At 29.4% G+C, this 17,846-nt stretch overlaps 1 protein-coding gene across 9 annotated transcripts in view; it reads right to left on the bottom strand.

The window, feature by feature from the left end:
• LOC107443893 (myelin transcription factor 1) overlaps nt 1-17,846 on the bottom strand; it is a 270,269-nt gene that overhangs the window by 32,821 nt on the left and 219,602 nt on the right. For all 9 annotated transcript variants that reach the window (XR_011636254.1, XR_011636255.1, XR_002376833.3 and 6 more), the window contains exons 7-9: nt 6,267-6,336; nt 4,544-4,584; nt 1,456-1,483 (exon numbers count right to left, since the gene is read on the bottom strand). Coding sequence is in view for 5 of the 9 variants with exons in the window: in XM_071178028.1 (XP_071034129.1) it covers nt 1,456-1,483; nt 4,544-4,584; nt 6,267-6,336 (139 nt within the window). In the remaining 4 variants the exon portion in view is untranslated. The remainder of the gene's footprint in view (nt 1-1,455; nt 1,484-4,543; nt 4,585-6,266; nt 6,337-17,846) is intronic.

The following is a 17,846-nucleotide window of genomic DNA, read 5'->3' as shown; positions in this document are numbered from 1 at the left end:
AAATTATCATGTTGGTAAAGTGTTGATAAGGCAAAAGGTCTTTTATAATAATTCTTTTTCAAATGACAATTCTTAGGTCTTGAAATGTCAGATCTTCAAATGACGATTCTTCTTTTAAATATAAATAACAAATCAGTTAACAAGTACGCGTATGGATGGGTGATCTAATGTAAACAATAACAAGCGTTCTGAAACCGGAAGAAATTTAGAAAATTTCCGGTGTATCCCTCCGCTTATGTTATGACTACGAGGCGATGTGTGAACAAGCCTAGTATTGTATGCAGTTTTGCTATTGTAATTTGGATTCAAATCTAAACATAATTGTGCCATTCATAAGAGCTTTCTGAAATGTATTGATTCTCAGAGGTCGTAAGGCCGAAAAAAAATTTGGAAAGTTAATATCTCATTGTGAATAATTCTTAAGGTTTGCCATGTTTTGTATTTTATCCCCTATTTGGCTACATTTGAATGAAATGTCGCCAAAAATAACTTTAAAAATATCTTTTTAAGTTAACCTAATTAGAAAATATTCTAATGATTATAATATTAATATGATAATACTGAAGTTTAAAGGCTGAAAGAAAGAACTCGGTACATGTGAAATACTGCAAAAGATATGATGCAATAATATGATCGCGCGCTTTTTCAATCTGCGGCGTAAAAATATATCGGAAGCAGTAACCCGGAAGTCTGGAAAGAGCAATTTTACCACTATCGCCACCACCCTTAGCTTTACACAATCACCCATCCATACAAGATAGTCTCAAAACCCAATGAGCGAGTTGTAAGCCAAATGGCTTCAAAACTCATCAAACCCGGAAGTATAGGCAGTGAAGAGCGCCTCCCAGTATAAAAAAAAAAAAAGCAGAAAAAACACAATCCATAGAGACTTGATAGTGAATGCAGCAGCGATCAGGCATTTTTGACGAACATATTATAAATGTAAACTGGACAAATGTTTTTCCGAGTTTCTACATAGTTTTCTGAGAACCAACTTTCTATATAATTCCAGTCAATTCATTTTCAAGCAATTTTTTTTTATAAAAAATATAATATGTGTATTTTTATATTTTTATTAAAACAGTTTAAAAAAGAAATAAAAACTTCCTAGAATACATTGGCGTGGGCAATTACGTGCATATTAAGAAAACAATTAATTAAAAACGAAATAGCATTTGTTTTTAATTTTATTCCTATTTTTTTGGGGGGGGGGACGGAACAGCGTCATTTGTTGCTAAATAATAGTATAGTTGGTGTAAAACGACGCTTTTTATTTTTAATGAAAACGAGGTGTTATAGGTAGCAAGACAGGTAAAAATGAAAGCAAGAAATAATGAAAGAAAACTTAGATAAAGGTTCCAAACTGCTTATTTAAGTGAAGATTCTCGTATATTTATCATTAAAAAAATTCTATTGTTAAAGTTTGGTGATAAAGATTGTATAAATGATACTTACTTTAATATTGTCTCATGTAAGGCTAAAACTAAGAAAAGGAGATAAGATAAGAGAGGAGAAATGATAAGGAAGATAAGAAATGTTGAGAAAAAGAACAGACTAATAGATTTATTCAAAGAATACAAATTTCTTTAGTAATACCTATCTTGCGAATATTATCTAGCGAAATGAGGTGATACTTTCATTTAAAAGTTCTGATTTGATTTATTTTTACTTGATGAACGCCTATAAATAACACAATGTCATTAAAATGAATGTTTTTGGTCTGGTAGAGTATACAATATTTTTCCCTTTCTTCACAACACTTTGAGCGAAATTGTATATTGCAATTTTTAATTACAACTGTTACGCTAGGTATTTAATTAAAAAAATTAAAAATGTATAAGTGTAGAGAAATACAGAAATTAAACGCAGATTCGATAAATGCTAAGCAGTTCTTATGAAAAAAGTTTTTCCTAGACATAACGCTTTCTTCATCAATTTTTTAAGAAAAGGCAATATATATATTTTTTTTTAAAATTTATTAATAAATATAAGGACGCAACCTAATACACAAGTTTTTTTTTATGTGAAAGAAACATTTAAATTACTATCCCGAGTTATTTCGGGCAAATGAAAAAAATATGAGTCTTTGTATGATAGTTACAAGGGACAACACAATGTAATACTTTTCAAACATAGGAATACGCCTTTCTATTTAAGTACAGAAATCATCACAAAACACGTGTGCAGTTCCAACAGCAAAACTTCTAAATAAAACTTAGATTATGTTTTTTGCTTCCAACCGAGTAAAAACGTGATAAAACAATGTCCTGAGAAATTCGCTCGAGTTTTCTCGGGAAGATAAATGTATCCGAGTTAACTCGGTATAATTAGGAAAACGGTTAAAACAGTAATTTTCGCAAACAAATAGCAAATATGTATCGTAAAGAAAATAAAATTTAGTAAGAAATTTCTCTAGTTATTGCTAATTAATCTTTTTTTTTCCTGTGAGTTCTTAATTATAGTTTAAAATACTTTAGTTGCTGCTATTTAATGTAAAATGCACTTTTTAATAAGAAACTATAACTTTGAAGTGATGGACAGAGAGTGGACAAAATAACGGAAACACTTTTTCTTAAGAAATACTTTCTACTACGATGGATATTAACCTTTTGTAACTTTAGAAGTGCTTAGATCATGCGATTTCTATTCAATGAAGTTTAAAGCCTTTAGAGGTTTGTGGGACCAACAAGAAATTGCAAACGGAAAATGGTGTTTTTGAACACCCTGTGCTAAAGGATGTAGCTGCCTTGGTTACTGTGGGGTGATTTGTTATCAACCATGTCAACCTTCATCTATGAAAAGGTACCCCAACACATAGAATAGAGTTAACAAATCTTATATAACTAGGGAATTGACAGTACTCCCTAACCAGAGTTTTATCTGTGATAGAATTCGATGAATAGGATACCACTAGTTGATTCCTTGCCGTTTCGTGAGAAGCCGGGAGAGCTGCATTAAGATCACCGTTCTTTTTGAGTGCTGATCGTGAGAGCTGTATTAAGTTCACGGTCTTGGTCGCTCCTGTGTTGCCTTTAGCAGTCGAGTGTATACGTATTACGTTGTGTGTGATCGAGACTGAGAAGCAGCAGCGTGAGGAGTACAATGTCGCAGTCACAACTAGCAAGTCAACTGTTCAGTGTGGACCATCCATCAAAGTAGGGCTATTTAAATCGAAGTGGGAGATTCTGTCAAGGTAGGCGTGTTCACATCACGTCCGGGTCACCAATGTGGGGTGAGTTGCTATCGAATCGAGAATCGAATAAACATGTCTTATATACTAGTGATTCGGAATTGTATTTTTGTAGTGGTAGATACATTACAGTTACTATATGCGATAATTGCTCACAATTTCGTCAACATAGCTTAATTACTTATGAAGATATAAACATTTTTATAAAAACGAATTTTTTTTTTGTCTTACGTTTTTTTCGCTATAACTTTGAAATTAAACAAAATTTTTAGAGCAATTTAAAATTAAACACAAAATTTTCGCTTTAAATTTTGAAAAAATTCGTTGAAAACTTTATAATATATAAATAATTTAAATAGTTCTCTTATACTGAGCACGATAACAAAATAATTTTCTCTTCATAAAAATTGTGAAGAAAAAATGATTTTTTTCTTCACAATTTTTATAGTGAATCGTATTGGGCAACTAATGAAAAAAGTGGGATTTGAATATCTTAAAAATTTAAAAAGTTTCAAGTAATTTTCTAAGTAAGTGTACTTTTGTACTTTTTAAAAGAAAGTTAAAATGATAAGGAGATTTTCTTCAAATATTTGTAACAAAAGACATGTGAAAGAAAAAATATTACCAACAATGACAGAGTAAATAAATCTTGTTTAATAATACAAAAAATAATATTTGTGCAAATCACCTTATCACTTGAGCTTTCTTTTAAGCACGAAAACTACTTAAAGAATTGCTAGAAATTTTTTTAAATTTTTGAGACATTCAAACTAAATTTCTTTTTATTAGTTTCCAAATGCGATCCATTGAAAAATTAAGAAAAAATAAATTTAAATTTTTCCCGCGCAGTATTAAAAAACTATAATTACTTAAATCTTGCTCAGTTTTAAGCAAATTTCTCTAAAATTTTAAAAGCGCAAATTTTCAAGTAATTTTTAAATTGCTCAAAAATTTTATTCAATTTTATTGAATATTTTCAAAGTTATAGCAAAAAAAAAAGAGTAAGACAAAATTTTTTTTAAATATTTCCATATCTCCATCACTATTTGAGATATTTAAGAAATTTTGTGCAATTATTGCCTATAATAACCAAAAACTGTTACAAATGTAATTCTTTGGCATAGTGTGTTCAAAAACAATTTCTTGTCGGTCACTTCGAAAAGCTTTAAACTTCATGGATAAGTATGAGAAATCATGTGACTTATGAAATGATTCTTTAAATATGTTTTGAAAAAGATCAAAAAATATTTTAGTATAGAAATATTTCCATTATATTCTCCATCCCCATGTATCTTTCGATAGGTAAAAATCCACTAAATATTTGTTCTAAAAGGATTTTAAAAGTAAACTTACTTTCGGGTGTTATTCTGTCTTTTCTTGGGCAACCCGATAAGCTGAAAAAAAATCATAAGTTAATTAGTGTCCACTTTTATCATCTGGCTTAAAATTCAAATATAAATAAATTTTTTTTAAAAGATAAATCACTTACTTTTCCCAATAGATAACCTTTTTTAAAAAAATCTGTTAAAATCGAGAACTTGTTGCTAAATTGGAAACTTGCTCAATATTCTTAAAAAAAGAAAAAGAAAAAAAAAACTCTTTTTTTTTTGATTTTCCAAAAAGAAAATAAGCTTGAAGAGCGGGCAAACAATATTCGAGGATATATGTAATAAATGCACTATATTCTTTAGCATTTTAAATAAAAAATAATTCTTACTTCACACAATTATTTATTGAATTTTGTGAAGAAAAATTTTTTGCTACTTACATGAATTTATTTTGCATAATGAAACTTAATTGTTTAATTTATAACAAATAATGTTATTAAAAGACTTGTCAAAATGTGCAATGAAAAGCTTCTCTTGAATAGGAATATAAATTATATCATCTTTATGCATTACTATTTACAGAAATGGGTTTGGATATAAAAAATAATTTTTAACTACCATTTTACACAAACTTAATTCACATTAAGATGTTCAAAAACAGATACAAACTTTTATGTCGGTAAAAGGTTTGTTTCTAAATTATAGTTTCTTAAATGCTTAATATTTCGTTAAAAAAATTAACATACCTAGCTATATGATTGTAGGTATAAAATATTTCTTAACTGACCTTTTTTTGTTGTTGTCAGGAATCAAAAACTAAATTTTTGTTCTAGTTTAACAAAAGGTAAAAAAACAATATTTCTGATTAATTTTATTAATTAATGTGAAAAAAAATTATCGTTATTTTTGAGAATCATAACAATGAAATGCATATTTGTAGACAAGATGAATATTACTTTCAGAAATGTTCATAAAATATTTGTTTGTTATTCAATTTTTTTATTCTTCATTTCTGCCTTGTGCAACATGAATTTTCGAAACGTATTTTTAGAAATTAAAAATATAAATGATACCAATAATGGGCTAATCGGGTACTGATTCTGGTAGCCGACTTCCACTGCGAGGTACTCTATCGTGGATGTAGATGTGGTGTAGAAGAGTGAGCGACCTGACCGGGTCATTTTAATGAGGCTGTTAAAGATTTGGGGCTCATTAGAATGGTCACATTTAGAAATGGCTCGGGAGAAGGTTTTTTAAAGGGAAGTATTTCAGTGCATAATAATGCTGATCAGTGATGGGAATTTGTAATAAACCTACATGGCAACCATTATAAATATCTTACTGAAAAAATGTCGTAGCCAACTGGTTGCTTTCAGTGTGTGGGTGGGTGACCACTTGGATGAGTCTGCGTAGGGGCCGAGGGTGGGCGTTCTACAGTAAAGTGCTCGAGTGCAGGGTTACCGAAGAGCGAGGACCCTCTGCAGAGGATCAAAATGGTGACCTGCGGATTATCCTCGGGGGATGTTTCCCAGACCGTCGCCAATAACCCATTGTGCAAGTTCTGGTGCGACGTCAATGAACATTGAAAAAATGTCACCGTTGGTAAAAAAAAAATTGCATTCTATCACCCAATGTGACCACTGTTGGAGAAGTTCACTCGCGTTTTAATTTGCTGTTACATTTTTTCACGTGATTTACGCCAAAAGATAATTTTTTTCATGAGGTTAGTTATTTAAAGTATAGTTTACCTTCTGTGATGAGAGTAGAGACCGGTGACGTGCCCTGATCCATTGCAACCAGGAGTAGGACATTTCCCGTCTGAAAAAAAACAATGATTAAATTATTCCAAACAAAATGCGTTAGAACTGAAATTTAAAAATGAAATTTTATATTGATAAACTGATTCTTTTAAACGAAATAAAAACACATAAAACGCATGTACAAAAAACACGTAAACAATGCAGCTGTAAAGAGTATATCACCTGATAATCATAATTTTACACAGAATCTTAGAGTGTGTCTCATAATATGGCCACACAGGGAACTGTATTTAACGAGTGAACAAATTATCTAGATATTTTGAGAAATGAAGAATTCACAATAACGGATAACACCCTAATGCAGTGTTTCCCAAACTTATGACTTTCGTGTACCCTTTTCACCACTCATAAAATAATGAATGTACTTTTTGCTATAAAAAAATTGCTCAAAAGTTAAAAATCATAACTGGCTGTTGACACGACTCATAATTAACTCTGCAAAAACTAGCCAATATAAAAATACGTAATCGTAAATTTTCAAGGCTAGCTTTGTTTTTAAATAACATTTTTTGAAATTTTCGTTTATTGCAACATATTTCGCATATAACGCGTACCCCCTCTAAACGGTTCCCCTGGGGTTACGCGTACCACAATGCCCCTAATGGATGTGCACATATTTGTTAGAATGAACTGCAAAATATCGGTCAGCTACTGGATGTTAAAAGCAAAAGTTGTGAAAGAGGGCTTATTGTTTCCGGCTCTTGTTGAGCTTCCTTCGAGAGTTGTGCGTCAAAAATGATGAGTTTTCATTTGTGGGGACGAAAAGGTCATTTCCTGAGCACCTTTTAATTGTCTTTTTGGAAATTAAAGCATTACTTTTCCTCATCAACCCCGACACTTTTACAACAGTTTCTCCCCTCATTTGTTTTAGAAAGATTTCACACTCGCTTAATGGCTTCATAATTAAAACAATTTATTACAATCCATACCGCTTGTTTGTTCTTTCCTGTTTATAGCATTTTACTTGAGGCTATCTCTGGTATTTGATAGTTCCATCCCTTAAATAATAATTTATCAGGTTTTCATGACGTTGGAAGATAACTCTAAAAAACTCTCTCCTTTTCTGATCTAAAACAAAATTTTGAGGACTCTTTATTTTCGAAAAAAAAAAACGGGTGATTTTTGGTCGTGATGCAACCAATGCTTAATTTAGCAAAAACAATAATTTTCTCCTTTTTTTCATTCTACTTACAGTCGTTGCCAAATTACTAGACTCGCACTCCAAGAGTCAAATCTTTATTGTACTATACATTATTGTTTTTATGCTTGTTTACGTTCGTGAATCCATTAGTTACGTTTAAAAAAATGCAATACGTTATAAAAAATAATATATTAATTCAAATAAGAAGTATTAAAAAAATCCCCCAAATGAAAACGCGTGTGTTTAAACAATGCATATAAATTATTTTATATTCATTTAATTATATAAATATGGTATTGCATATAAACACGTGCAAAACATTATTAATAAACTACAGCGCTTCTCATCTAATTATTATACCTGATATAATAAATATTCTACATTCATCATTTATTCAATTGTAGAATTTATATATCGTCTAACAAGTGCAAAACAATAAAGCTGTATAGTCACCTGAATAATTATAATTTTACACAGAGTGCGTCTCATAATATGGACTGTGTAAAACGTGTTTTTAAAATTGTACCCATTAATTTATTACATTCTTTTTATTTTACGTGTAAATAGTTGGTAGAAATCGGAAAGTCGTCACAATTTTGATTGACAATCAATTCTCCCCATTTTGACCCTCCAAACATACAGTTCATTCTGGCTACTCGGAAAATAATATAAAAAATTGACTTACGATCTTGACTATAAATTTTGCTTGTTGAGGTAATGTATAAAACTTTTTGTCCTAGGATGTTTTCAGATGAGCGATAAAGAAATTTTAATAGACTCTTAATTCTAAGTTACGATAAAATAACAAATTGTAGCGGTCAGGAAAGTATTTTCTCCATTTGAGTTCCTTAATTTGTTGAAAAGTGATCAAAATAGTGAGTTCATGAAATAGAGTATCTGCTACACTTTAGATTTTCAAATCCATCACTCTTCAAGATTAATTCCAAGAATTTTTCATGACTTAACGAAGTTACTATTATCTCCGGCAAAAAAAAAATGAGTTTAAAAAAGTATTACAATAACATTAATTGAAACGATTGGTATAACAAAACATACTCTGCATCTTCATATTTATAGATTTTAAATTTAAAAAACGGAGTAAAGAAAGAGTTGAAGCAATAAAATAGCTGAAAAAAATACAAAAACAAATATTTTTTCCTTTTTCTTTCTGCGGAATTATATTCTAGAGATACTTTTCTTGTTCAACGGAAAGGAAAGAAATAGTCCTGATCTTTCTGTTCTAATTTCGGAATTAAAAAAAAATTCGTAAATGACTGGCTTGCTTCAGTTAAAATATAAAATTGATAAAAAAAAATTTAAAAAAATAACAAATTCTGAAACCACATAAGAGTTAAAAGAGTTCGCTCTAAAAAAAATTTTTCTTTCATTTTTTGAAGGAACAACCTAATTTTTAAAGAACATGGTAAAAACATTTTATATTTTGATAAAATATGAATGTGAGTGGGGATTTTGTTACAAATTTAGGTATTCGGAACACCATGAAATGGGGGGGGGGGATTCCATTTTAAAAGTTAGATTTTTCAGCAACCAAAATCCATGACTTTCCATGATCTTTTTTTAAAACAAAGTAGTTAAAATCGAAACATTTTATGTCAAATTTTGTTCAATACCGAAATTCATGACTTTCCATGATTTTTCATGACTTTACAGGTGCGCAAATACCCTGAAAGTGAATAAAAAAGTAGAAATCGATTTTATTCATTAATATGATTTTAAAGAATCAATTTCTCAAAACGTTCTCAATGAGGGATAAATTGAAGCAGAAATCTTCTCTTTATATTGCAAACAATATTTGTTAGAACATTCTATAGAACAGAACAATGTCGGTAGAATGAAAAGTTCTGATGTAACCGTGAATTGACAAAACGATTACTTCAAAGAAGAAAAAAAAAAGATGAGAAATAATCGAAACGAGTTATTCATATTTCAAATTAAAGAAAAGTAATAATTTTTTTATTTCGTTTCTTTTAAGAATTGATGAATTCCGAATCAATCACAAAAACATTCCAAATTTATATTCCTTCCTTTCACTGCAGTCCAACTTCGAATTCAATTTTTAAAAATTCTTTGTTCCATTTTGTTACACTCTCAAGGGTAAGGATGAATTTTATCCGTTTCTAAGGGAACGAAGACGCTTTCCCAAATTCACTTTCACCAAATTAGAAAGAATATTTAGTGGTTCTATTGACTGAAGTTCTTTTAGAGCGCTCAGCGGAGAATTGATTCTACGTTTTTAAGTCAATTTCTTTATTCTTTTTAAATGTTTCACATAACAGAATTCACTTAAAAAAAATATAAAGCGTCAAAAAATGTCGATACAACTTATTAAAATAGAAGTTAATTTTAAGATTCTTTTTAGAGAAAATGTTATCGTTACTTACAACTTTTCAGAAGTAGGAAAACTGAATTAAATTATAAAAGCAAAGAGGGTTAAACTGTCCGAATCCAAATAATCATGATTAATTAATGTAAATAAATAAAAGTATAAATAAATAAAAACATAAATATAAATCAAAATACAGTTGAACCCCGCTGTAGTGAACACGGTTTATAGTGAACTCCCGGATATAGTGAAAGAAATGTTCTCTCCCGTGCCTTGCTAACCACGCGTGTTATTTTTTGTGGATATAATGAACCAAAGAGAAAAAAAAAAGAAGTTGAGTAGTACGAACCTTTTTCTGTCTTCGACTGATTCATTTTCTTCATTTATAATACATGTTCGTACTAATTTTGAAATTTATGCTTCAAAATAAATACATATACCGATTTTTTAAACCATCAATAGCATGGAATGTAGCATTTTTTCTTGTTTGCTTCATTATTGAATAGCATTACTGAATGGGTTCAGCTTTCAAAGAATCTTCCAGTACTGGACAAATGCTTCAAGTCAAAGCAGATGAATTTGCAGAGACTACTTTTATGTGCTCGAATGCCTGGGTTTAATAAGAGGAATATTCAGGAAAAAGAGAGTGTTTCCATATCTGATGTGGAGGATTGCTCATCAGTTAAAGATTACTCTTTTTTTTTTTGCACGCAACACGAAAAGTAACAAAAAATAAAAGTGAACACATTTTTGTTTCCACGTATTATTTTTCAGTCATTTATTTTTATTTTATGGATCATTTATTTAAATGTGTAGTAGAAGTTAGTTCAAATTGCTTGCGAAACGGATATAGTGAACCGAAATTTCGGACCCTTGAAGGTTCACTATAGCGGGGGTTTGACTGTATAAACTAATGCTAAAATTCTGATCAAGTTTGTTCATATTTATGCTTTTCGAAAAATGAATAAATTCTTCTGTTTTAATCAAATAAAAAGTAAGATTTGTATCTTTTCAAAAGAATGTTTAAAGAATTCTTTAAAGTTATGTCTAAAAGTCTTGAAAGAATAAGCAATTTGTTTTGAATAACCGAATCTTCGATTAAATGCAAAAACATAGATAATATTTTTTAATGAATTTAAATGTTCTTTAAACGTTTCATATTGATTTTATGAATTGTTAAGTACTCACGTTATTAATTTAAATTTTTATGTCAAACATACCTTGTGGGATTCCCCGAAAACTTTATTAAATTTAAAATTACATTTCAATTTTGCCTATAATGGGTATTTTATGGAGAATTAGTATATTTAATTTTTATTACTTTCCGTAATTGTTTATTTCGATGTTGGTATTACACCCTACGTTTTTCGTTTAAGGTAAAATTATTTTCTCTTTTTTTAATCTTTTCGAAAAAAAGTAATTCTTAAAAATTTTATTTTGTTGCTTTCTTTTTTAAGTTTTGAGGAAGTTAAAACGTGGAATTCATTTCTATTTGCGATAACTTCCATTTTTCCGAAAACGGTGTTGCCATAGGCTTCAATTGATATGTGAGCTCTCTAGCTGATCAGAAACAGGACGATTGGAGATATGATGAAACTTCTGCTGGTAGTGGATAAATAAACTGTTAAAATTTGTATTTTTATTAGGTGCAGAGCTTTAATAAAGATTTGAAAGCACAGATCAAAGCATATAGATTGACAGATTCAAGCATATAGATAATTTCTATAGTGACCTCCATTCACGCGATAAATTTCTTGGGTTCATAAATATGATTCAAAAGAATCTTTAGTTTGTACATAGAATCTTTAGTTCGTCTAATAATATGGCCAAAGACTGCATTTCTTATTTTTTTTTAGTCTTAATTATATTTCTTTTCAAGTACAGATGATTATTTTTTAAATCTAGGTAATCGTCGATTTCATTACGATTCACATGTTAATGAAATATTCCAACAATAGTTATAAGATAAAAGTAATAAAAATAATTATAAGATGAAATCGTAAGTGCCGTTGACGCTGTTCTGTTGTTCTAGTTAACGTTACATTTTGTTTTGATGCGAAAAAACTGAGACTTATATACTTGAAAATAAGAAAGTGTGAAGAAAAATGTACAGAGAATACAATGGAATAAAATTCAAGAATCAGTTCGAGAATTATAAACCGTTAAACTTGTCGTGAAAAAAAAAATACCCCATGGGCCGCTCTACAGGCTGCTGGAATGCAACTACTGAGTTGAAACTGAGTATGCTGAAGGTGTCATATTTGTTTATGAACTTAGTTCTTTTTTTTTTATTTGAACTTTCTATTTTTTGAAAGTTATTTCAGTTTTAAGTGTTTTTTGGTTCTCTTTGTTTCTCCCTTTAAATTTTGTTATGATCTATTATGCTTAGAAATTTGAAATGACGAATGTATGTAGAAAAAAAGTATAAAAAGTCTGACGGAATTTGAAAAATAAAATCATACATAAAAAAAATTTGGGAATAATAAACTGTTAAACTTTAGAAGAAAAAAAAGTACCCTGTTTTTTCGTACGTTGAACAGCTAATAAAGTAGTTTAAAATGGATTTTCTGAAAAAAACCCATTTTTAGGTGTGGACGCGAATTTCGTTTCGAAAATTGCTTGAAAGTTGTACTTCATTGTTTTTGCATTCAATATTGACGATTTATAGACAGTTGCAGAAAGTTTATTTTTCATTCACAAGATATTTAATTTCCTTATTTTTTATGCACAACTAGACGTGAATCAAAAATAACAACAACTACAAAAAGTATGACATGAGTCCCGTTTACTTTTTCTCGTTTATTTTTTATTAAAACACTTTCATTTCATATGGGTGATTTTTTTTTCTAGTTCAGGTGGTTAATTTTCAAATCTAGGTAATCCGTCTATTTCATTACGATCAGCTTAGTAACAAAACGTTCGTAGATAAAACTACAATAATTTTATATTTTGTAAAAGAGTAAAAAAAAATGGTGCTTTTACGGGTGAGAGAACTGAACAAAGAGGTGGTTTATATGAAGAAAAGATTTTAAAAAAAATTAATTTTATTGTTTCGTAATTTTCGATTATTATACTTTACATTTCTTTTTCCTGCGAGAAAGATTTTATGAATAATTTTCAAATTGTACATAAATTGTGCAAAAATTGTCGAAAAATACTTCCCCTGGGATCTTCTTAAATCTTTTGGTCAGACATGGCTCATACAATCGTTTTATCATTTTAAATTACAGAATAACGCCTCTTAATAAAAAGAACAGACCAGAAGAAGAAAAAAAGGAGACTTTTTAAAAAAAGTATTTTTACTCGAAAAAATTGTAAAATAATTTTTTTTATTTTTTATTAAGCGTTAAGGATTGTAAAGAATAAAGTGAAAATGTTCTGAAGCTATAATTAAAGAGGATAATATTTACTTTCGATATATCAGTTAACTTATAAACATTGTTAAACATTAAAAAATAAATCTTTCTGGAATTTCGAGGGAAAAAATGAAGCATACAAGAAACAAAATGAATTGCAAATTGGATGTTTATTTTTGTTGAATTAGTAAATGACTAAACATTTAAGGGGTTCATTAAGGTTAGAAGCTCCTCACTTATAACAAATTGGTTAATATTAACTTTTTGTTAAATGGGTGAAGTAAGTTGAATTGGAATTAATAAACAGTGAAAACGAAATTACTTAGTTTATAATAAAATCGATAATGCAGTCAAACCCCGCTATAGTGAACTTCCAGATATAGTGAACGAAATATTCACTCCCTTGCTAAACACATATATTATTTTTTGTGGATATAGTGAATCAAAAGAAGAAAGGATTTTTTTTGTCTGTGACCATTTTTTTTTTCTTCATGATTTTCTTCTGATTTTTTTTGTTGTTGATAATTTTAAAATATCTACATAAAATACGTATACAGATTTTTTAAACTATCTATTGAGTGAAATGTAACCATAAAGCATTTTCTTCTTGTTTACTTCTCCTATCTCATCCCTCAATAAATGCCATTTCTAAATTTTTTTTTGTACGCAAGACGAGTCATGAAAAGAAAAGTGAACACATTTTTTTGTTACTACATATTGTTCAATAATTTCTGTATTTTTTATGGGTCATTTGTCTAAATGTGTCATAAAAGGGATGGAAAAATGAGTTAAAATTGCTCGCAGTACGGATAGAGTAAACTCTCGGTTATAGCGAACCGAAATTTTGGTCCCTTGAAGGTTCATTGTAGCGGGAGTTTGACTGTAATTACTCATGCAAAATAAAAATAATCACGATTTCAACAACAAAAAAAAAAAAGCTGTAATTAATTCGACAAAATTTACTTCATGTCAATTGAAATGAATGAACAAGGCAGGGGTTTCTAAAAAAAAAAAAGGTACGTACCGGAATATCCCCTCAGTTTAAGTCCCCAAATCCATGCTAATCTGAGTGCCCTCATCCGTTCGTAAAAGTACGGGTGAAACATGCTGTTTGTGATGAAGAAATTTCCACTCAAGGAAGAACACTTGGATGGAGAGAGACAACAATTACGATTCCACCAATCACCTAGGGCGATGGGTGGTTCCCCGACGAATGATGGAAGGGTTGTGAATTTCTATTGCCTATTAAACATGGTGATGGAAAAATACAGGAATGAGATTACCCATGGAGCGAAAAGTAAATGGGAAACCGCTTCCAAAAACCTGGGTATGATTGGAAAATAAATTCATCCATATGTAAAAATGGATGAATAAAGGCTGCTTTTCCCTCTCTAATACGATTTCAATTTAATCTCCGTATTGTCTTCTTCCCGGTTTTTATAACATTTATGTTTTATTTAAGCCAGAATGTGCCGTTTTTACCAGGCACGGTTATTTACATTTTCTTAGCGGAGGCACAATTTTCGGAAGAATATAAAGTTGAAGAGCGGTATAACAGTATTTTAATACCGCGAAAACAACCATTAAATATGAAAATGATAGTTTTGCCGGAAGTTGATCGATTCTCAGTCCATATTTATTCAAAATGCTTTTTTCTCCCATGCACCCCTCAAGCATTTCAATAGTTTGTTTATTTTTTGGATTCGAGCCGGCAAATATTTGTTATTTTCCTCTTGTTTGACTTTATTAAATCCCGTCACGGGTATTTTTTGTTTTCATGAATTGCTCCCTCTCTTGTTAATTTAAACTCGGAATTTCCAATTTTATGGCGATGCAATGGTTTTATTTTTGACCTTTTATTGAGTAAGTAAAGGGGAAACACGAAAGAAGATATTTTTAAAATGTGATTTTTATCTTTTTCCTACAAAAAGCTGTAATGGTTGTTTGTGATTTTATTTTGTAAACAGTAAATTTAATATTTATGCTGAGAGCACTTCATCTCTTTAAGGTTGAGAAAATATGAAATGGAATGCATAAATTTAAAGCAAAACTAATATTTTTCTGTGTTTTTAAGGGAAAGCGAATAAAACAGTTTCATTTTTGTTGATTGCCTTTGGATAATGTGATCGTTGGATTTTTCTACAGTTTTTAAAAGACTGTTTAATGAACATGTTGTTTAACTCAATTTTAAATAAACGGTTTGAGAAGAGTTTTTTGTAGATTTTAAAACGTTTCAAAAGAAAACATATTTTTAGAATGAGAATAATTATGCTGAGAATTTATGATATTATATAATGTCAACTTTGAATACTCACTTTTTAAGCTTAACTTTTTAAACTTTCTAAACTAAACCTAACTTTTTAAACTAAACTTTTTAAGCTAAACTTTTTTAAGCTTAACTTTTTTAAACTAAACTTTTTAAACTCGACTGAGTTTCTCATAGAAAGATAAAAAATTCCTTCTTCACTAAACCTAAATAGATTCAAAAGTTATTTTCAGACTTTAAAAAGTTGCAAAAATAAAAATTTATTTTACGGAAGGAATAATTAAACTGAGAATTTTTCCAATAGATAAAGTAACTGTCAGCTTTTGAGTGTTTCTTAACTTTTTAGATTAAATTGAAAGTTTCTCACTGAAATATTTGAAAAAAATTTCAATCGTTTAAAAGTCGTTTCAATTTTTCAAAAAAACGAATCGAATAAATAATTTTGAAGTAATCCTAATTATGCTGAGATAGTTTAAAATCTTTGTAAGAGAGACCGAAAACGCACATTTAAAAATAATAATTGCTTATAACTCAGATTATATATTGTCGGTTTACGAGGGACTGAGTTGGTTGATAGTTTCATAGAAAGAGAATAAAACGACACATTATTACTAAACTTAATTTTTAAAAAAAGATGAGAAATTTTATATGTTTTGAAAAGTTTTAAGACCGAAATTATTTTTAGAATGAGTATTATTAAACTGAGAGTTTGTCCTCTGGTGTTTCATGAGACATTAAACTAATATTTTTGATATATTTTATATCATATTTTGAACTATACTTTAATTGCTCAAGTTTTGAAGGTTTCGCATAGATAAATAATTCTGAATGATATTTGATGCATGATTGCATGATAATTCTTAAAAAAAAAAAAAGGGCCAACACAAAGTGATACTTTTTAAACGTCAGTGAAGGAATACGCTATTTTTCTTCGTAAATTCCGCAACCAATGTATATACAATGGTGCAGTTCCACAATCCAACAGCAAGACAAAACTTCCAATGACAGCAGATTTTTTCCCTTCCGGTCGAGTAAAAACTGGATAAAGACGAACTTCTCGGAATGACAAATATTTGCAATATATACGATAGTTAACTCAGGATAATCCGGAAAGTGGTTAATAATCTTAAATTAAAATTGCAAATTTTATTGGAGTTCTATGGCTACACTTTTCAAAACTTTAATATGGAGTCCTACATAAAAGTCCAATCATTAGGTTAAAAGTTAAGTTTTTTTTTTCGCGCACTCTAAGTATACATGTTACGTAAGTAATGTCTATCTCACACACAACGTTGTTTTAATAATTTACTTTTTTCTAAATATTGAGAGCAATGAATGTCCGGGAAAAGTCTAACATGAAACTGCTTTAGTTCAATACAAATTTTTCTTTTAAGTAAAGGTATTGATTTCATGAAATTTTATGAATTTTTTTCCTTTCGTAAGCGTATGATTTTTAAAATGAAGTTATAAGTATTTCATAACGTATTCGGGACGAAATTCATGGAGTTTCCGAGTAAAATTATCTCTTATGAAGATTTGTTTCCTTAAGAAGAGAGTATTCACAAAACACTTTTAATGTTTAGTAAAGAAATCCTTTTCTCCCAAAGACTTTCAGACGCTTTAAAATGATTCTAAAAACATGTAGAGCAAAAAGCATAGTTTTCGTGGCATCATTCATCCTAATAAAGAATGTGTAGTATTGAAGACATGTAATATTGATAATTATTATAACTCATTTTTAAAATACACATAAAAAAATCCTAAAATTGATTGATTATTGTTCTTTTGGGACAAGTAGAATAGAAGAAAATTGCACTCATTCACGATACAGTAAAACATCGCCACAACAATAGTTTGGGGACCCAATAAATAGAGTGCTGTTGAGGGATATATCGAGGGCCTCCATACTTTTGGGGACACAATAAAATTTTTCAATTTTATATATGTATTAACTATAACTCTATTTATATATTATATAAAAATTTAATTTGCAAAGTAGTAATTATGGTTCAATATGAAATCAGATAGGGATGTTCTTAAGAGATAAGGGAGGAGGCAATTCTAAGAATGGAAAGTCTTGGGGTGTACGTCAAGGTTGTATTATTGAAATCTGAGGCCATTTACTGTGGTGAATAAGAAAAATACATAATCAGTATTTCTTGTCAGAAATGACCGAAAAAAATGGCAAAATATGTTAATAAGATTTTGTAAATAATTTGAAAACCAATAATATATGGAGATAATAAGGTTGAAATTTGAAGGAAAAAAAAAGGTTTTACAGGAGTTTATAGCTTCAGAGACTATCCCAATATTGAGAGGATGATATAACATGTAAATCATATTACTCGGGGCCACGAAACATTTTTGTAGTAGAGTGAGTTATTGTTGTATAGGATATCGT

The sequence above is a fragment of the Parasteatoda tepidariorum genome, chromosome 2 (assembly GCF_043381705.1).
Source record: "Parasteatoda tepidariorum isolate YZ-2023 chromosome 2, CAS_Ptep_4.0, whole genome shotgun sequence".
Classification (NCBI taxonomy): Eukaryota; Metazoa; Arthropoda; class Arachnida; order Araneae; family Theridiidae; genus Parasteatoda; species Parasteatoda tepidariorum.
This window is presented reverse-complemented; position numbering and strand designations above follow the sequence as displayed.